The following is a 22,032-nucleotide window of genomic DNA, read 5'->3' on the forward strand; positions in this document are numbered from 1 at the left end:
AATTATGGGTGGACTCAATGATCTTAAAGGTCTTTTCCAACCTAAATGATTCTATGGTTCTATTCCACAAATATCTCCCTTGTTACTAGAAACAGCAGCCTGAACTAGCACTCCTGGCTATCCAGACGTGCGAAACTGCTTTGAGCCAAAACCTCTATAGTACAAACCCCTCCATTCTGAACAAAGACTTTTTGCAAGCATGTATGCAAGGTACTATATGCAGGGAGATGTATATAAAGATTTATGCATGTACAAGGCAGTATCATATGGCCTACTCTGAGAGAAAACATCAGGAAATGTGAAGGCTGAAGGAGCCAAAAGGGGTCATCTTTGGTACTTCATATCTAGTCTGATAGTTTTAACCAGCCTTTGATCTTTTGCAGAAACTGAATGTCCAAGTCTGAATCTCACAGTGAATTTTCACATTGTGTACTCTGGTTAAAGCAAGCAGCACATCACTTTGGCTCCCTCATTTATATGACCATACGTTCTTTAAGTCCCCACTTCTTATAGAAGTTGTGGTATTGAAAGCAATACTAGAAACATACTCCCTTTTCAAATTTGAATGTCATCTTTGTTCTGTCAATTCAGGGAATCTGTTTTATCCTTTACATGAGGTGCAGTTATTGCAACAGTTCCCACCCTGTTTGCCACAGCTATTTCTATGGTGCAGTGGAAATCAATAGCCTTTTTTTCTATGCATCAGGGATTTCCCATCAATATTTATGTACAACAATTAAATGAGCACAGGTTCCACTCATCTGAATAAGCCCAGTGGCTTTATCCCTTTTGGAACCTCTGGAAGTATCAAACTGTGTGACATTTTGACCTGATTTAGTGTTCGAAGGTTTCCACCCCCTTTCTAGAGCATCCCTCCCCTCAGTTAAGCTCCGAGGCTAGGGCTGTTCCTTCTGAGCCTTCTACTTCCCCCTCCAGCTTTTGAATTAAATACTCTGTTTAAATGACCTTCCCAACCAAGCAAGCAGTTATGACATCAGACTTGCTTTACACAGACAGAAAAAGACTGCAAAACTGTATTTCTTGCTCAGGTGATTCATCTATTTGTCCTGTCCAAGGGAATGTGAAATACAGCACCATCAATTATCTGCTGTGTATCAACTGTTAGGTTGTTAGGACAATATCTAAAATACGTCATTTGTAGTTTTTAGACTAACAAATTTTTATCAATTAATCCCTGTGCCAACATTTCACAATATCTGAATTTATTCCAGATCAGCAGCTGATTCAAGCCTGTTGACATTATTCTGGATGGAGCATTTGATGGAGAAATCTGATGTTATTTGCTGTGACAAGAGGCCTGTTTGCATTATATATACCTGTATTCAATACCTGTATTACACATACACACTGCCTAAATTCAGTACCTGTGTTACCCATATTCAATAACTAAGGATTAGTTAGTCACTAACCAAGCCTCAAATGGTTAGCCATGGGAATTAGTTTATAAATTATCAACACAAAAAAAAAAGGTCTCTCCCATGTATTTTAATGCTTTCTTATGTTGGTTTGTTTGTTTGTTTAATTGCTTTTTCTGCTTACAATTTTCCTAGCTACGGTGGGCATGGAGATGGATTATGAATCCCTTTCATCCTATTTACAGCCGCAATAGCATTTCAGATTCTGGCCTGGCTTACTGCCAGATACAAGCAATACATTTCCTCCAGTTGCAAGCAATAAAATTATTCCGTCTTTGTCATTCCCTGGATCTTTTTGAAGGACATCAATGATTCTCTGCCAGCGTTGCTGTGATGAATTATATGCTTTCGCTGTTTAGCACAAGGGTGAGCTACACAAAGCCATGGAGGATGAATTTAAAAAAGATCCACATGAGTTTTTATTGTTTATTGAAACCAATTTCATAACAGCAATGCAAGTATAGCAAAAATATTAAGAGCAATTATGGAGACAATCAAAATTAGGAAATTCACAGACTGATTGTTAGGGTTTTTTGCATGCTTCATGCCTGGTTTCTTGGATATTAGGATCAAAAAAAGGAAAAGCTCCATTCAGCTTGGGAGACTCCATGTCAGGTTTATACTGCACAGCTACTTCTGTGCTTTTGAAATCCCAATATACATCTCTTCTTTTATAGGAGCTTATGCTGACATGTTTCTGATAGCATTCTAGCCTACTCACTAAATTACATTTTCCAGTAATTTAATTAAGCATATTCAGAGTTCTTGTGCACAATACACATCAGTTTTGAGAATCTCTCAAGTCTCTCATAATTTTTTCTTTTTCCTTCTAAAATTTATAGTCAGGGAGGAGCGGATGGAAATATTTTAATTTCAAGTGCATTAAAACTGTATTTTCCTCACATATTTCCTTATTTATATTTCAGAAGAAACTGACAGGTTGTGCCTGAAAATATTGCCTTGGTAAACAAAAACTGGCAAACAAAACCAAAAATTTGTCCTGTTTCCTCCATTTTTATTATTTTCATTTAATGGTCACTGAGCATTCATTTTGAACATTCAGAATTGTGGAGCCACCATTCTGCCAAGGGCAAATGTGTCTCCCTCTCAAGAATGTCCCATTTATGCTTTCCCACACAGGCAGGTTATAATCTTCATGTGAAATGTTCTACTCTATCCTACTCCACCCAAATTCTTGTGTCACTTTCATCACTGTGCTATCATAACATATTTCATCAGCAAGTGAAGCAAGCAAGACCTCCTGTTTCCTTTTCCCTTCCTCTCTCCAGAAAGAAATTTGCTTAACCACATTTGTTAATAAAGATTATTATTAGGGAAAAATAATAGCAAGAACTTGGAGTAATAAAAGCCAAGGTTTAGAAACCCTCTTACTTCTTTGTGGAATAAACCACGACAGCCTCATTACATTGGCCCTGCCTTTGAATTCAAGCCTATTTGCTGGCTTTAGGCAATACTTTAATCCTTTTGTCAGTACAATCCATTTTGCTTCAAGTTCTGGGGTGTTTTATAATTAGACACCATTCACCCCTTTTGCCCTCACCCCTGGCCCCTCATAATCCCCAGATGCTGCCCTGACACAAAGCCTTGTGTTCAAACTGGCAGTGCCAGAAGGTGCCCAAGGCTCCCCAAAGGCTTCCTTGGTCCCACTGCCCGCAGGGCTTGTGAGGGGACGTGATGGGTCCCGGCACGGCGGCGGGCTGCTCCTCTACCCTTGTGCTCCCGGGAAGCTCTCTGAACAGAATCGCAGAAATAATTACGTTGGAAAAGACTTCTGAGGTCATCAAGTCCAACCTATGACCGAACATCACCCTGTTAATTAGACCATGGCACTAAGTGCCACATCCAATCCTTCCTTAAACACTCCAGGCATGGTGACTCCACTACCTCCCTGGGCAGCCCATTCCAATATCTAATCACGCTTTCTGTGAAGAAATTCCTCCTAATGTCCAACCTAAATCTTCCCTGGAGCAGCTTGAAGCTGTCATCTTGTCCTGTCATTAGCTGCCTGGAAGAAAAGGCTGACCCCCACCTGGCTACAGGGAGCTGGAGAGAGCCAAAAAGTCTCCCCTGAGACTCCTCCAGGCTGAAATCCTTCATCTCCCCTCAGCTGCTCACCACAGCACTTGAGCTCCATCCCTTCCTCGGGCGGGAGCTCGACGGGGCTCCCCCGCCCCGGGCCCGGCCCGCAGCGCCCCCTGCAGGCGCCACCGGGGCACCGCGTCTCGGAGAGGCAGCGCCGCAGGGCTCAGCCCCCCGACACAGCCCCTGTAGCCGCGCCTCAGCCAATCAGCAGCGGGAACTCAGCCTCCCGCCAATGGGAAGAGCGGCTGTCGCCGAGCTGGCAGGGCGGGTAGCCAATGGCTGACGACGAGAGCCCGCCTCCTCGCCGCCGGCCGTTGCCGGGCAGCCGCTGTCAATGGCCGCCGCGCGGCCCCTTTAAGCGTAGCGCGGCAACCGTCGGCGCGTTCTCCGGGCGGGCCGAGGGGCCGGGCAGGTACCGCCGGGACGGGCCGGGGCCGGCGGGGACATGGCGGGGCGGAGGGAGCGGCCCGGGGGTGGGACAGGACCGCCGCGGGACCGTGTTTCTTTGGGAGCTGGGAACGGGCCCGGGCCTAGGCCTGGGATTGGCCTCCGAAAGGTCTCGGGCCACTGGTATTGAGTTCCTTTCCTCCGAAGTAATGGAGTGTATGTAGGTTTCGGTGATCGCATTTAAAATGTGCCGTAGCGAAGTGCTGATTGAAAATAACGTTCGATATGTTCTTTAAGAAGGTCTCCGCTGAGTGAAGGAAAGCTGCCTGCCCGCACTTCGGGAACCGGAGGGGTGCCCTCGGCGGTGGCTGCGCTGCACTAGGTAAGTCCGCTCACAGCGGGGTGCGGGTGCGAATGAGCGCCGGCGTGGGTCTCCGCGATGGAGTCTGATTTAGAAACATAATCTCTCCTCGCCGTTGTAGGACTGGCCTGCATGCGCTCTGTCTGAAGTGCCATTTCCTCATTTCTGACCTGGGACTTAGAGCAGCTTCTTCATTTTGAGATCTGACACAAGTAACGTTGAGGTTTACTGTGACAGAGTCAGGTAAACGTAACATTGGCTTTTAAAACCACACAGCGTTTTAATTCACCAAAATGCAGGGCAAGACAACAGTCTTAAGCTGTGCCAGGGGAGGTTTAGGTTGGAGATTAGGAGGAATTTCTTCGAAGAAAAGGTGATTAAACATAGGAATGGGCTGCTCAGGCTGGTGGAGTCATCATCCCTGGAGGTGTTTAAGGCAAGACTGGACATGGCACGTTGTGCCATGATTTAATTGATGTGCTGATGGTCGATCATAGGTTGGACTTGATGATCTCAGAGGTCTTTTCCAACCTAATTGATTCTGTGATTTTGTGAAAAGCTAGTAAACCTAGAAGAAATGCATACAGTTAAGTCAGCAGCTGCCGTACCTAATGAAGTTATACTTAATCCTCACTAAGGCTCATCACTCAGTATGTTTGGATGTCATAAAAGTAAATTATTTTGCTCAGCTCTCTTCTGGAAAAACTACAGTATTTGGATATGGAAAAGATGGATGCAGGGAGAAGAAGGAGATTCATTTCTTTTGAAATTATTCTTTGCTCTTAGGTTCAGCACTTCAGTAATTTGGGTTGATGTTTTTTGTACTTGTCTGAAGCTGGCTTTCTTACACTGTCCCTGTCTCAGAATAGGTGGAAGAACTGAGCAGGCCGTTAGAGGTCAGTGTTTGTACGGGGGAAGTGCCATTCGGTGACCAGCAAAAGCACTGAGCTTCCCCTGGTCTTGGAAGGGTGTTAATACTGAAAAGGACATAAAAAGTTTCATGAGTCTTGCACTACAGAACTGAGCTCTGGGTGCACTGCATGAGAAGGATAGCTAAGTAATTTTCGTTTCTGTCTATTGAATAATACCTGTAATCCAGTGGTTCCGTTTCTCTTTCTGTGATTTTCTTAGGAGTAATAGGGAATCTCCTGTCACTGTTGCAGTTGTTTTCTGTTCTCACTTTTGTCTGTCATGTCCTTTGCAGTGACCCAGTATTTGATTGGTTTTTGTAATGAAAAACATGTTTTTAATATAATATATGTAAATAATAGCAACAGATAGAAGTGAAGAAGTATGAAATTCTGGGGAAAAAAAACCTCTTTGTAAAGTTTGTGCAAGTCCCAGATTTACTTCAGCCACTCTATATTGATGTGATCTTGGTTCATTAGGCTTCTAAAAACATACCTGCTTTTGAGGGGAAAGGCTTGGGATTGTGGTGATGGTGCAGCTTACTAGACCCACTGCTAACCCACAATTTTTCACTCCTCACAACTTATTAAATATACAAGGGGAAAATAGATATCTTTGTGGATCTTATTCACATAAGTTAAACTTGCTTTATAATCAACTCAAACTAGTTTGTAACAATTGAGACGTCAGGGAACCAAAACATTTCTTAATTAAACAGTCCTTAGGGTCACTGAAGTAAAACTTGAATATCCTAGTGATTCTTTTGTTCTCAGGATAAACTGTGCATTCTTTTGTTAATCAAATTGCATTATAAACTGGTGGAAAAAATAATTTGGCAAGACTTCACAGACTAAGATTTCTTTTTGTGTATGGAAAATATTATAATATTACCAGTTTATAAAACTGAAAACCATTTGAAGATCCAAAAGATGTTTTTGGTGAGTCCTCAAGGGAGCTTTCTTTGTTTTACCTTTTTCAATTTGTTTTCATTCCATTGCTTTTCAAGTACTTCCAGAATGCATTGACAATTTCTGTTCATTTATGTTGCTGTATGTCAAAATGATACTTAGCAAAATATTCTCAAAAGTGGGGAATATCCAGCACAGAAGTGATGGATAATTCTAATCCTCCAGTTCTTACAATTTGTTTGTTTTAAACACATTGAGTTATGAAAAGCATTCTTCAAAAAGATTATTGCCTCTTCAGTGAACTCTTGTGGGGCTATAAAATAACTGATGAGCTTTAAGTTGGTACATGAAAGTGAGTGCTCTTGTTTTATATATATAATTAGACATGAACTGTAGGCATTTATGCTTTCCCTGAGTGTAAGGATATGAGATCTGTGCCTCCAGAGTACTATTTTTATATGTCATATTATTTTAGTACTTTAGTATAAATATATTGGTTTCTATTTTTTTGCATTCCCTGAAATTCTGTCCTGTGGAGACAGACCTGGTTCAGTCTTGTCTGTGCATCCTCTAGAGAACAGATTGTCCCCAAAACTCTGCCTGTTTGGGCTTGGTTTGCTCTTCAAGGAGCAAAATAACATCAATTCTGCACAGGTGTTTGTGGGGCCAGGAGTTAGGAAAGGAACTGTTTGGGAGTAGGGAAGCACCCTGATATGTTCTAGTATTCTTACATGATCTTAGTTACAGTTATGATTAGGTATATCTTTTGAAATAATTTTAATAACTCCATTATCTTGTAAGGAAAAAGAACAATCATTCCTGATCATTTGAATGTTCACAATAATGATACCTTCCAGCATGTGTTTAGCAATCTCTAGGACAGGTGGTCTCAGGTAATAGCTTAGTTACTTTCTAGGCTTTGCAGTGAAATTTTAGTTTTCATCAGAATCCTTTGACATAAGTTTTAGGCATCTAATTTTTTGGACCACTTTGAAAATATTTAGGTGTTTAAAAACCATTATTTTGGAAAGTTACTTCCTAAGTAATGAAAAAATACTCTTTTCCAGGTACTTCAGTATTAATTTCCAAGCATCTTCCCAGTTTAGAAACCTGATAGGATGTTTATTCCTCTAATTCCTTCTCTATAGATTATGAGGCCAAATGGATTCCAGTCACTGGAGGCAGAGTTGTGCTAACCGTGAACTGAGCCAGAAAGCTTGAATTTGTAATGAAAACTATATTGGCAGCTGACATTTCTGTTCTGCTTGGCTATGCAATAAGGCATGTGTAGGCAGTGAAGGCTGAGAAGCAGGCCAAGTTTATTTTATTGGGAAATAATATAGTGAAAAATTTACAGGTATGTTGAATGTCCTGCAGCATAGAGCAGTTTTGACTGAAAGCAGCTGAATTTTTTTGTGTGTAATTTGCTTTGCCATTTAGAAATTAGCTAGGAAGTTATGTCATTCAACAGGTAGAATTGATGGGCTCTGGTGCAAGTCCTATTTATTCACCCATTAGAGGCCTGATATCTCAAAGTTGGATTGAAAAGAGAGATGGTGAAATTAAGCTTGAAAGCTGCCAAGAGTGGTGAGAGAGGCAAAAGACGAGGGAGGCTGAGCATCGTCAGTAAAACACTTCCTGAACTGCAGAGAAAATTGTTTTGACTGAGAAGGTGAAGAAAATTTTGAATTTATTTGCTCCATTACATTCTCAGGAAGTGTCTCCAAATATACAGTGGGGTGATTTCACCTTGAGATGATAGGATTTTTCAGTTTGCATCAAAAGATAGGCTGCAGGAGCAGTCCTTCTCATTTTATACCTGCTTCAGGTGTAATGTTTATCATGTACTGGTGGTGTGGTCTCTCTTATCAGATATAAGAGGGTGTGTGTATATGTAGATATAGATGTATAAATACATGACACAAATGTGTGTGCTCTGGCCAGTCCTTAAAGGTATGAAGCACCAGATGTTGTAGAATATGAGAGTACTTCACAGGATGAAGATTGTGATAGATAGGTACAGTCTCATTAGGGTTTAGGGACTGGGTATTTTCCAGGCAAATGGGACAATTTATTTTCAAGCACATTATTTAACATCATTGGAATGTCAGAAATTGAGAAATGGAAGATTTAGTCCAATTTTACAAATATCTTAATTCTAGTCACACAAGTTGTTAATTCATTTGGTTAAAAAGTTTTAAAACATGTCTAAATTAGTTTCCTGAGTATCAACAAGCTTTCTTTTTTTTTCTGTTTTGTTTTCCGAATTCTTCTTTTCCATTCTCTAACTTGAGAGTAGTGTCTTATTCTAGATTTAGGTGTGTTAATATTCTGATTTCTTTTTTGGGATTGAAGTACCTCAGACTATGAATGTAATATTAGTAACATTCCTAGAGTGATGTCTGTCACATTCAATATAAATAATTAATATAAATATAATTACTAATATAAACAATAGGTAGCACAGCATGTAGCATAAGGTTATAGGAATTATGAATTATTTTACAGGGTTTTTACCTTTGTTTCTTAAACAACTTTCTTTCTTAGCAAAACCATTCTCATTTTTTCTCTCTAAATTGTTACAGAAAAATGCATTCTGAATGATAACTGCTGCTTGCTGAACTGAACTGCAGAGATCTCGTGCTTGGAGATGAAGATGATAAACCAGAGGAAATAATCCAACTGCTGCCATTGCAACAACTGAAAGATCCTTTGTGCCAAAATGAACAATCTTTGAGAAAAATCTGGAAAGCCATTAAATCTGAAAAATGGGAGAAAGAGTAAGGAGCCCAGATTCTGAACAGGAGAGGAAATCAGATGAGGATAAAAATAGTGACTCTTATTATTCAGATGAAGGTAATGCATCTCATTCATCCAGCCAGTCGCCAGCACTAAGCTCTCCATCTACAAGCCAAGAAAAAAGACATCACAAAACACAGACTTCAAACAGCCTGTTGCACTACCAAGGTAGGTAGGTAGCAGAAATTGCTGTTTTGTAACTGCTCCAAAGACTTAATTATCTTTGAAAACTCAAAAGTGAGAAACTAGCATTATGAGCATCTACAAATACAGTTCATGTGAATTATGTTACAGATGGCAGGTAGACAGTAGCTGCTCCATTGAAAACTGAAATTAACCCACTCCTGCATAAGGATGAATTTTGGTGATTTTCAGAATTCTTCATAATTTTCTTAACAAGTGAATATGGCTTTTGTACCAGCATTCTGTTGAATCATGCTGATGCTTGGTTTTTGTCAGTGACAAAAATCTCAAGGCCAAGAACCCAAGGCAAGTCCTTACTATGCAATCTGTAAAAGGGAGACAATTGTTAAAATTTCCCTGATCAAATAACCTGCAGATATCTGTCTTGTGGAAGTCCAGTTGACTCCGTTTTACAGGATAATACTGTGACTTTCAACAAAGAAACAAAAGACTACTAATGTGGCAAAAAAAGAGAAAGTGTTTTTGATGAAAGTTGGGTTTAGATGGAGATTCAAAAGAAAGTTTTTCCTGCTTCTTCCCTGAGGGTAAAATATTTCCAATTTGAGATGACATAACTCCACCTTGAGCTCTCTCACAGATACAGGCTGCTTTCTTGATACAGTTTGTGGAGAGGTGAACATCCCTGCAAAAAAGGAGAGAATGGTTATGCAGGCCCTGGGCTGAAATAGGGCTGTGAAGGCTTTCTGCCACACTTTGACAGCTTGTTCTAAATAATTGTGTACCGTTTTTGGTGAAGTCTTAGCATGTCCTTCCTTTCTTGGGCAGGTGTTCTAGTTCATTCACAAGTGTTTGATATTGTGTGAATCACTTGGTCAATGTTACAGTCTAGGCTGTGCCAGGAGGTCTGACCTTAAGTTTTTAATTTGAACAGCGAATGTATCTCTTTAGTTTCTTGACAGTGTGGGAGTCCTGGTGCAACTATTATTTTGCTGAGCTTCTCTGTGTTCAGAAGTGGCATCTCCTCCATGGTAGTCATGGGTTAGCTGTCTGGGAACCAGAAACTGCAGTTCCACCATGCTGTTTAATTTGGAGGGGGCCAATGTGTGACCAGTTCTTTGATTACATAGCCAGAATTGAAGATAATAATTACATGAAGGTATTGTGAATGTCATATTACACTGTCTTGGAATACACTATTCCCCAGTTTAACTATATGATCAAAAGTACAAACTTGGTAGTGGAATTTCATGTTTGCCCTAAATAAGGAGAAATTCTTATAGGGGCTGGAAGTCTAGGGTTAATGGGAACTCCCTTAGTTGGTGATAGGAGTGGCATCATTCCTGCAGTGCATGTATTAGATAATCTTTTCACACCTGAATGTGACATAAATGGTCTTTGTACAGGAAAAAAACACACCTTCTTTTGTTTGCTCAAGCTGTGGAAAAAATGAGCGCCGAGCAGAAAATGAATGAGTATTTTTGCAAAATGTCTATAGGAAATGATAAGAAGATATTTTTAAGCTGTTATTTTTGCTGATAAGTATTCTCAGTAGAGTAGAAACATGGTGAGTGGCAAAGGGGAGGAAGACTTTGCTGTCACACACACTCACTGTCTGTGTGTAGGTAACTGCACTATTGCTGTATCCCAGCTTTCAAGCCAGAATTACAAACTGCTGCTCAGTGTACTTCTTTCGAACACTGATGTACCTTAAAGAATTATGCACCCTCTATTAATTCAGTTGTTTTAAGAGATATTTTTAGTGGATTATATGATTCATTCTTTGAGCGTGGCATGAGAGGCACAGAAGATAGAAACAAAATGTTCAGCTTTTATGTGTGGGAATGACAATAAAATAATAATAATAGTAATAAATAGGAATGCAAGTGGTGCATACAAGTAATCAAAGGAGAATACTGTGTGGAAAATAACTTGTGATACAAGAATAAATTATTCAGGGAGAACTGAATTTTCATGGGATTTATAATTTCGCTTTGGAGGCTTTTTGCATTGAGCCTTTGAAATCTGCTGTTTTGTCTGTAAGCATGGCAGCTGGATTTGAAAATACTACTGCATTTGTCTGGGAGAATTTCATCTTGCATAATACATAACTAGCTAATGCTCAGCTAATTGTTGCCATTTTAAAAGCATGTGATAATTTTGTATGCATTATAGTATTTCTAAACCATTTTAATAAACAATATCAAATATTAACAAAACATGACTCTTATTTCTGATACGATTTGCAGATGATTACTTTACAAGGGTCCTATATTAATGGTTGCAGTTATTACCTCCTACAGTAGATCACAGACATAAATCTCCATTTTTCAGCTATCAAAAGGAGCATAACTCTATCATATATATGCCTTTTATTGTCTGGTTTGAAAGCTACCATCTCTGCTTAGTATTGTATGATTGTTTCAGGCAGAGCTTGGTTCCAAGAAGGATGTCTGAATAGACAAACTGCATTGTCTAACAGTAAACATGCTTTTTATTTTTCCTCTCTCAGCAACAAAGAAATTGGATTCCAAATATGCACCAAGCAAAAGAGGGACACGGTGGGGCTTCCGTTCCCAGAGCCTCACTAGGGATTCTCCTGCAAAAGATATAGATCTTGTTACAAAAAGAGTTCTTTCTGCTAGACTGCTGAAAATCAATGAGCTCCGAAATGAACTGACTGAACTCCACATCAAACTGGATGAGCTGCAAAAGGAAAACAGGGCACTGAAGAGGCTTCAGCACAGGCAGGAGAAAGCCTTGAATAAGTTTGAAGATACGGAAAACGAAATCTCTCAGCTCCTTGCTCGGCACAACAATGAGATTAGAATATTAAGGGAGCGCCTACGAAAATCTCAGGAGAGAGAACGTGCAACTGAGAGACGGCTGAAAGATACAGAAGATGAACTGTACAGGAAAAAAACTGTCTTGCAGAAACTGAAAAAGCTGTCTGCAGATAAACACCTTGCTGAAAGAGATGACCTGGCAAAGAAACTAGCCTTAGCAGAGAGCAAGCTGGAGGACAGGGAAAAAAGAATTAAGGTGGGATGACTTTCTTTTTGTAAGAAATTCTGGTACAGATATTTCTTACCACAATTAATTGTAATTTTACACAGCTGTGGAGCAAATAGAAAACCAGTATTTTTTGGTTTTACCCATAAGTAGAATCAAGTAAATTATTTCCAAGGTGATTGTATAGTTCCACTTGAGGTGGTTGTGCATTCAAATTTCTGTTTACAAATTAAGCCTGTTTTGTCAGAATATATCCTGTGGATTTGTGCTTTTAAGTGTTTTTATACCAGCAATAACGTTTCCAAAGTGCATGCAGCTGTAATAGAGCTTTATGCAATCCAGTTTCTCCTTTTGGAGGGAAACAATTTGTAAAATTTTCTGGGTATTTAGGGAACTTTACACTAAAATTCTAAAAAAAAATAATACAGTCATTCTTTTTCAATTTTTGAACAGCATTCATACAGTGTTTGATTGTCCACTATTTTGCACATCTAAGAGCTCAGCTGGACAAAATTACAGCATGTTTTTTAAATACTGAAATAATCTTTAGACCTTTTTATGGGTATCCATTATAAGAAATTTGTCCAATGTATTTTAATTTAGTCCAGCAAAAATGTTTATGTTTTTGTAAATATGTCTAAGCATGTCTACACTGTAAATATGTCTATAAATTCATTTTACTTAAAAATTATGTTAACAATATTAAATTTCTTGGTAGTTGTACAATTTTGATAGTAGATATTTTATATATAATATATAAATTTTATACTAAGCTTAAATTATGTCATTAAGATGGATTTAAGGTTTGGTGTCTATATTAGTAATTAAACCTAAATTACATTACAGAGATAATAGATCTGGAAATCCAAGGATTAAGCTGGAAACTAAGCTTTCATAAAATAATCCCAAAGTACCAAGATATAAATGGCTGAGTTAGCCAAAGTACCTCATCCTGTAGTGTCACCATCTGTCATCTGTACTTTTATGATTAGGTATTTCAGCATTTGTAGTACTGGATCGTGTTAAAATGAATCATGCTTTAAAAAGTAAGGGATTTTCTTCTAGTTTTTTTCCTTCTTTCACCAACACAGCTTCACTTAAAACAGCTATTACAAGACAAGGGCATGTAACTGAAATCATAACCACAAGCTAGTGTCTACTAGAAAGGTTAAAAATTCTTTCTTGTTTTCTTCTTTATAATCCTGCATTTTCAGGGAAGAATTCTCTCTCTTGCCCATCAGTAGGAGATATGTCTTAGAGATCCAGAGGTCCACTGTGGCAAGAGCCTTGCAGAAAGTAGAGTGAGTTTCTGTTATGTCCTTGAATCACCTCTCAATACTCAAAAGGATGAGCTGCAGCATCTGCAGGTGCTTTGCCCCCTCAAAATTAGGATTAAAGGTTTAAATGTATTCAGTGTTACAGCAATGGTCGAGCCCATATCTAAACCCAAGACACTGGTTTACTGTAATTTTATTTAAGTAACTTGACCTTAAAAATTACTTCTGTTATTAAAAAATACTATTTTGTTTTAATTGAAGGATCTGGAAAGAAATCTTGAATTAAGTGGTAGCAGTTTTCAACGAGAGTTACATTCAAAGAAAAAAAAGTTGTACGAGGCTCAAGAGGAAAACAGAGTTCTCCAAGAAGAGCTTAATCATCTAAATCAGAAGCTGAAGGTAAAATGTGAAAGGAATAGAAGCTGCTAACCATGTACTGGGATTTTATCTTTAGAAGTATCTGTAATCAGGTTTGAGTAGTTTACCAGTGACTGCACTCTCTGATGTGCACTTAATTATATACCACGTGTGAGTTCTTTTCCTGCATTAAATTGAAATGTTCTGTGCTCTGACCCTACAGTGTTTATAACAGGAATGTCTCTGTGTAAATCATTATTGTTAGCACTAGTTAAGAAAAGCAAGATCAAATACATAGCCAAGCCAAGAATAAACCACAAAATCTACTGGAAAATTAGGTTTTGAAGGCTTGAATTTAAAATTAAATCTGCAGGTGTAAATAGTACTTCATTACTAATATACTTGCATTACAGTAGGTTTGCATGAAGATTAATGTAATGTGTTTGTGATATCCACATGTGTTGCTAAATTTGTGCAAACGTTTATTTGCACCCCACACCACCATCATTGTTGCCCAAACTCTTAATAAAAGTTCTTAAAATATTATTATGTTCTACTTAGTTTATCTTTAGGAAAAAAAGTAAGCGAGATTCGAGCTAAAGTACTTAGTTTCTGGGAGAATTTTTCTTGAATTTGAGACTTCCAAGTCTCAAATCTTGTTATATGTTGGAGATGCACCAGTTCGCCACATTCCCAGCTATCCAGCAAGTAGCAGTAGTGTTAGTACCTCTAAAATGTACTTGTTTAGAGGATGTGTTTTAAGCCTGATTTGTTAGTGGAGAGTTTACAGTTTGAAAACCTTTCCATTATCAGATCAATTCTGATAACTCACTGTTCATTTCTGTATTTTATTCAGTAAGTGTGCTACAAGAGAAGTATGCCTCTATGATGCAGTGGGCCTCTGCTCCCCAATACTGACATGCCCTGTGGCAAGTATCATTGCTTGCATTGAAATGTTTAACTCTTCACAACACTTAAAATTCAGTTGTGCAATCTATACACATGGTGTAAGTCCTGTTCATGTTTATGGAAACACTGGCATTTAGTTTTATTTTCACTGCGGAGAGCTGCTTTTTTTTCCCCTATAATATTTTAATAAGGAGTTTTTGGTGGGGAGAAAGTGGTCTGCTTTCTCACATCATAAACAGAGTTAGGAATGTGATTGTTTTCCTTAAAACATTGGATTAAACAATTGTTTATTCTGTTTCTATTTACCATATCTAATTTAATTTACAGCTTTGCTAGTGACTAGTAAATTAAATACTAATAACTCAATTTTATACTTACCTCTTTGATTCACAGGAAAAAGAAAGAGAACTTGAAGCAAAAAATATATATGCTAATCGTATGTTGAAGTCATCACCTAGGAAAGACACGGATATTGTACAAAGAAAAAGAGGTAACTCGTATAAAGCAATAAAAGCAGAAAAATTAGTAGCATCATTTTGAAATGTCTCAGCTGGGTTATACCTTTCATGCCACTCAGTGCTCAACCCTGATGCTGCTTGTTCAAGCACACTTATCTTTTTGCACTTCTTTCAACACAGCACTGGTTACAAAGAAGGGCACAGTGGTTTTTTGACTCTTCTGTAACTGCAGCAGAGCCAGAACACAGAACTTCACCAAACAGCAGTTTTAACTCCTTTCATACCAGAAGTTCATGGGTAAAGGAGGAGAGGAAGATTGTTAGTAAAATCTCCAATAGATGATAGATGTCTACTTGACAATAAATTACAGAGGCTTTAAAAATATGTGTCTTCACTGCTAAGAATATTTTGGTGATCTGTTTTATTTATTTTTTACTAACTCAAATGTATTGTCTGTCAGATGAGCTGCACTCATTTTTTCCTCAGAGTATATATGTCCCAGAACATAATCTAAAAGTATCAGTACAGTGATTTCTTCTGGTGTGACAAGTCTCAAACCTTATCCTACCCACATAAACACGTGTGTGTCTGTGTGTGTACTTAGACTATTTTCACTGGATCAGTAGAATCTACTTGTCAGAAGAAGCAGAAATTTATGGGACTGTTTTAAATATTTAATGCCAGTATTTCAAACAGTTTGTCTGCTGCTCATTTTATTATAGATGCTCTACTATTATTCCATTTTAGGTTCAGATTTTTTTTAATGTCATTCCATAGAGATAAATGTATGTGTTTCAAAGATTCAAGTAAGTGAATTTTAATTTTATGAGTTTGATTCTGTGACAGGCAGTAAGATGAGTGAGATATTTTGTGGGGCTTTTTAACTAATACTCAGTACACTGTAATGACCCTATAAGTAGCATTAAAGTGGAGTTTAAATTACTTTTTCAGTAGAATTTTTGCATGCATATTTTTTTATGATTAGGTTTTACAGATGCTGAAAACAACCGTGTGAAACTCATCAATACTTTCCACTTCCATTGACTTCAATACAGTCTTGTTTGCTGCAAATCATGAGAAATGAGAGACAGGTATATAGCAGGATATTTTCCAGAGAAAACACAATTTAATTAGTTTGTATTTTCTACAGCCAGCAACCAAAATATTAAAAAGGGACCACAGCTCACAAAAGGTATACAAACCAGTGGATACTTCTCACCAGCAGAACTTCTTCCAGAATCAGAACTTGTCTGTGGTAACACAGTAAACAAGAAAGAAGGAATTCTTCCTAAAATAGTAAGTTCCATAAAAATTTGAGACCCAGTCCAGATAATTCACCTATCAGTTTGTATAATGCAGAGCTTATATTTTATAAAATGTGTAAATATACAAGTGTAAATGTATAGAAAATACATATATATATATATGTACAAAATAGATATATTTCAAAAACATTCTGTTCTTTAAGACAACTTTCTTTCTACCTTTCTAGAAATAAACTCAATTTTTATGAGTTTATCATATTCTCTTGTCTTAGTGAGAGCCATTAGCTCAATTTTTTTTTTCCTGCCACTGCTACTACTTTGAAGTTTTTAAGACTTCATTTTGGTTTTCACCCTTTTTCTTTGTTTCTAATGCTTATTTAAGCAATCTGTTGAACAGTGATGGCTGCCTTCTCTCGGTTTTCTCTTTGGTCTTAATTATGGTTTCTTTTACTTTCCAGAATTACTTCACAATGCATAAATCTAAAGCTTCCTCTTATTGTCACAGTGCTGGTATTTATTCTGGTTTTCCAGCTGTGTCAATATGTTTGGGTTTATTTGTTTTTCCATTTCCCTTTTTTAGTAGATAATAGTACCATTAGAAGTATTACTTATACTTTTGTCACCCCAGGCTAAAAACAGAGATTTGTAAGGTATTACAAATCAGAATGATACAGATTCTGCTACAAATTGTACAAATTCTGATTACATGAGGCTAGAACTTTTTTTCAGAAATAATGCTCTGAGGATGGTCTTGGCTGGTTTCCTGTTAGGGCTGAAGTTTTTTCATGGCAGTTTCATTTGTGTGTTCCCTCTTCCCAAACCCTTTCTGTAACTACAGATGTCGTTTAATGTATTCTTCCAGTCTCTGCTTGGGTGTGTGAATTACAGAACCAGACAGTTGGTACAAGTGCAGCTCATGGAGCCCAACTCTGTATTCTCTATGTGGCTATTGCTTTAAATAATGTAAATTAGATTTGGGTAGTCTGTACTTTTGTCAGTTTTTAAAGTCAAGCATTTTAAGTACCTGGCCACCATCTCCTTACATATTTAATTTTTTAATATAAAATTGATAACCTTGTAAATGAAGGGAAAATACTTGAAGGTTTTTTGGCTAACAGTCATCTTTTCTTTGTTCATTAAGTAGTAGCTATTTCTCTTAGAAGGGTATTTTTAGTCTAGAAGTTTATTTTGTTCTAAAATAAGCACAACCTACAAAGTTAACTCCCATGTGTTGGACTATGCTGACTTTCTCTTCACTTCATTGCCACTACTTTTCTGTGTTGGTGATTTTTGATGCTGCTATTAATATATTTTCTGCAGGTTCTTGTTCTTGCCTTTTATATATATGTCTGTATAGTCACTAGCTGAAATTGTCATCTGAGATTAAACCTTTCTCTTTGATTGTTTGTTACTTAATACTCTATAAATTTAAGTACCAAAATGAAATTGAATCTACAACCCACTCGTTTGAGTTAAAAGGTCAGATTGTGCAAGTAGAGGGCAACTAATTGCTTGCTTGTTAAAAAAGAGTAAGGTGATGAAATGTGGCCTTCTATTAAACTCCTTGAAGAAGACAACTTCTGGTTTCTAAAGAGAACTACCCTGAGAGTGATAATTTTGCTTTATGGCATTGGAACTGCAACTTCCCTGAAATGTGTAATACAAGACAGAGTTGATTGTCTATTCATTTTGTTTCAAGTGTATAAAGTATACTAGAGGTGATAATATTTTGGGGGCAAACCCCTGGGTTGTCAGAGCTGGTTTGGTTTTAGGTGACTTATTCATTTTATGTTTGGCAGTAAGAATGTGATTTCAGAATGACATGGAAGTTCTTATGATTTTGTTAGGTTGGTTGCTTGTTTTTCCCCATCAGCTTCAATTTTCTATTCATTTATTTCAGGAAAAAGAAGCTCAAGAAAAAGGATGGAAAGAACAAACAGAACTCCTAAGACAAGACCAAGACAGGGAGAGGGAAGAGGAACTGAAACATTTTCAAGAAATACAGTCTTTAGAGGAGAGGGTTCCCAAACTTCCTGACGGTAAGGAAATGGGCAGCTGAAGGCTGAAAAATGCACTGTAGAATACTAATCAAGTGAGGCTGCTGGTTTCGGGTGAGAAGAGCAAAATGATTTTGCAGAGATCACTACAGTGGAAAATTATTTTCAGTTACATTATGCAAAGAAGAATCAGAAAGAAATAGAGGATATAGAATAATCTGTGCCCTGTACTTAGCAGTGATTAAGTATGCAGCAGCAAAATATGCTGTCCACAAAAAAGCATTGGAGTCTGAGAGATTGTGCTTTACAAAACAAGAATGACATAGAAGGTAAATGCTGATGTTATCTCTGACTTGCTCAATGTTATTGAGGTAGGAAGTAGATTTTTACTATTGTAGAACAAATCTGTTTTCCTTTATATAGCCTTTTTTTCCAGTACTTTCTACTGCCTTATATAATTTGAAATTTTAGTTTCTCTTTTCAGGTCCAATTATCTGAATCATTTGGTGTGGATATTTGGAAATGTCACTTTCTGTCATTATATTTTAATACCGCTTTTTTATTCATTTGGTTTTCACAGCATCTTAACGTCTTACATGCACAAATCAATATCAAGTATTTTAGGTGGACCACACCCTGTCATGTTAAAGAACTCTTTCAGTGATTATAGTTAATGAACAATAGTACTTGTTCTATATGACAAGAATTCTAAAAATTTATAGCTGCTTTCAGAGGTAAAATCTGTGAAAAATCTTCTATCACAACTTACATAAGCCAAGAATCTGATTTTATGTCTCTGAACAAGATGATTTAACCACTTACCCATCATAGGGTATTAGCTGGTATTTTCCCTACCTTACAAAGAGAAACATGGCTCTTTACTTAACTTGTATAACGATCTTCTATTGAAAAAGTATTTCTGTTAAATATATTAACTGAACTATTGCAGTTGTTTCTGAAAGCCTGAGCCAAAGTACAGTAGATAACATAGAACTCTGTGAAAGCCTAAGTCAGAAATTTGAGTAAAGTGTTCAAAGGCAAGTGTCAGTAGGTTGGAGAGGCCATTTTCAACTTTTGGCCAAATACACATCTATTATCTTGGGGAAAAAGTATTTTGAAGAGAGAAATATTTGAGAAGCTTCCCCTTTCTTCTACACATAAGCATTTCTAGGTTCCGTCTCTAAGGTGCTGGTTTGCTGCTGCCTTTGGTGTTCCTTCGTAGCTGTGCACACTCATTCTGAGTCCATGCAGTGATGCACAGAACACTCATGTAAATGTCTTTTCTATATGCAGCTGATGCAGTGTATTTTAAATCGTTTACTGCTTGAAACAGGTGATGACTCCTATGACTTTGAGTCCTGATAGCTTCACAGAAATAGTTGCCTTTATGAAAAAAAAAAGAACCCACACATATATCCCAGGACTGCCCTAATGTCAGTGGTAATGACAAAAATAAAGTACTGTGCAAGTCAGAACTGTTAAAATCAGTAATGTTGGATTCATTTTGATTCATACTCAGGAAATGGGAAGGCAATTGGCAGAAATCAAATTGCTTTGAAAATTCTAAAACATGGGTAATGTCCTAATGCCTTTGGAAGATGACAATAAACTTTTATATCTCATCAGAGAATTGGGACTGGATTTAGTTGTAATTTTTTTAAGAATTTATTTTTGCAGCAGGAAAATGACATTATGCATGGAAGAGCATGTTAAAGACTCAATGGCTTTTGCTTGCATTGTTTTCAAAATCTTATAAGGATATTTTAAAATTAAAACATTTTAAATATTGTTCAAACATTTTTGCAGAGTGGCAAAGGAAAGAATATGACAAAATTAAAAAAGAAAGCAACTTTTTATTGGATAAAGAAGAGAAGATAAAGATGGAGACAGAAATCCACAAACCTGAAGTAGAGAGAGAAAGCACTGAAACATTGGAGGAACAGCGAAAAAGAGAGTTCCTCCTTGCTAAAATGCAAGAAATTGATAGAGAAATCCAAAATACAACAAACATGAGACCAACTTCCCAAGCACCACTCATAAATACAGCAAGAAAATCTGATTCCCTGGAGAAAAAAGAGAAAACTAATCCATTCTTTGAGTTTCCTGGGAAGATTACTAATGGATTTCCTGTAAAGGAGAGCCAGGATGATGGCACAAGAGCACAAGGGCAGAAGCAACGAAATGTAAGGACTGTAGATTTAAGTAGTGAGTTAACATTTGGTAGTTATGTACCTTCGTTTGGGAAAGGATCAGGGAGACCAAGTTGGCTCACTCAAAAAAGTGACAAATTAGAAGAAAATGTTAAGGAAAATGCAGGTTTCGATAGTAAGAAAGAAAAGAAGTCCAATTTAATGGAGCAACTCTTTGGAAGCAGTGCCAGTACCATTGTTCTTCCTAAAAATAATAATACTCCACCTTTGGACATAGATTGGGACTCTAGTAATAAGCCTTTTGTTGATAAAAACAGTAAAGTCAAAGTAAAAGAAGACAATGGGCTTTTTGGTGAAGGAAGAAGCCTAAACAGACACCGTTTTCAGTATACTACAAACAAGCCAGGAGTTAATACCCTTGGTTCTTTAGAAGATGAAATTGAAGAAGTAGTCTTACAGTGATCGTGTTTTTGTATGTTTCATATGTAAATACTGAAAAACTATTTTCATGTAATATTTATTAGATATAGATTTGAAAGATTTCAGATTTATTGTAAAGCCTTATGAAGGAATAATTTACATAAATGGGTATGTGTATAGAGGAGAGATGCAGAGGAGAGATGCTTGGGGTTTTTTTACCTGTAGGCTGCTCACAGTACACTGCTTTTCATTTGGAGTATTTCTTTTAGGCCTCAGATACTTTCTTGGGCACTTGGAGAACCTCTTAACTGTGCCAGGAGAAGGCATGTGTAATATCAGTCATGAAATGAGTAGAAGAGACATTTCTAGCACTAATTCTCTTAGAATATTTTACACTGCTGTCATGTTATCTCAGAAGAATATCAACAGAAGCACAATTAACTCAGGAACAGCTGCTCTCTCCTTTTGCATAGGTTTTTTGTGGACCTTACTACCAAATGTGTCTAACTCTTCTCATATATTCAGATTATATTTGTTATACAATGCCATCTTTTGTAATTTCTGAATTTTCTATGTAAAATTCCAATCATTACTAAGTAATTTTTTAACAAAATGGTTTTATTAAATGAGTTGAGTACATTTCTTGTGTGTAGATCATCTTTAACACAAAGTTCTGACTTCTTATATTATTGATACTGGGGGGGAGTTGGTTGCAGCTTTGCTCATGATGTTATTTACTGGTTGGTGCTGTGTACACAAATTAAAAAGATAGGCAATGAAGAATTTAGCAGAAACATTCCAGAAAATAAGAGGAAGGTCATTCCTTGCTAGAACAAGAGATTTTGAAATGCTTCTCTGATATGCTCCCTCTGAGCCTGATTCAAAACACACTAAAATACAGAGAATTCTTACAATTTAAAGATGCATTGAGTCAAGATTTTGCTCAACACAGTGGCTCTTCTGAAGAGAAAGGTTGGTGTCCTGCATCATGCAGTAACTCTCTTTGCTCCCCTCACTCAGAAAGAAAATTAGTCACAGATCCAGATCCAGGGTGTGGGACAGTTCTCACCAGGTGCTCAGTAGTGAAGAACAGCTCGTGTTCACCTGCTTGCTTACAGTCCCGGTTACATTCATTGTAATAGC

General features: G+C 37.4%; 1 protein-coding gene across 4 annotated transcripts; it reads left to right on the forward strand.

Moving 5' to 3' along the window:
* The first annotated feature begins 3,863 nt into the window (after positions 1 to 3,863).
* On the forward strand, positions 3,864 to 21,528 carry LCA5 (lebercilin LCA5). 4 transcript variants are annotated; one of them, XM_069011276.1, is made up of 9 exons: positions 3,864 to 3,951; positions 4,224 to 4,308; positions 8,690 to 9,071; positions 11,557 to 12,086; positions 13,595 to 13,732; positions 14,993 to 15,089; positions 16,208 to 16,353; positions 18,223 to 18,361; positions 20,126 to 21,528. In XM_069011276.1, exons 3-9 carry the CDS (start codon positions 8,873 to 8,875, stop codon positions 20,929 to 20,931), a joined length of 2,055 nt encoding a protein of 684 aa, XP_068867377.1. In that variant the 5' UTR covers positions 3,864 to 3,951; positions 4,224 to 4,308; positions 8,690 to 8,872; the 3' UTR covers positions 20,932 to 21,528. The 4 variants fall into 4 exon arrangements, with proteins under 4 accessions (XP_068867377.1, XP_068867378.1, XP_068867379.1 ...); XM_069011277.1 differs by having other exon boundaries at positions 3,868 to 3,951; positions 4,227 to 4,308; XM_069011278.1 differs by lacking the exon at positions 3,864 to 3,951 and adding an exon at positions 4,106 to 4,146 and having other exon boundaries at positions 4,227 to 4,308.
* Positions 21,529 to 22,032: the final 504 nt, after the last annotated feature.

The sequence above is a fragment of the Aphelocoma coerulescens genome, chromosome 3 (assembly GCF_041296385.1).
Source record: "Aphelocoma coerulescens isolate FSJ_1873_10779 chromosome 3, UR_Acoe_1.0, whole genome shotgun sequence".
NCBI lineage: Eukaryota > Metazoa > Chordata > Aves > Passeriformes > Corvidae > Aphelocoma > Aphelocoma coerulescens.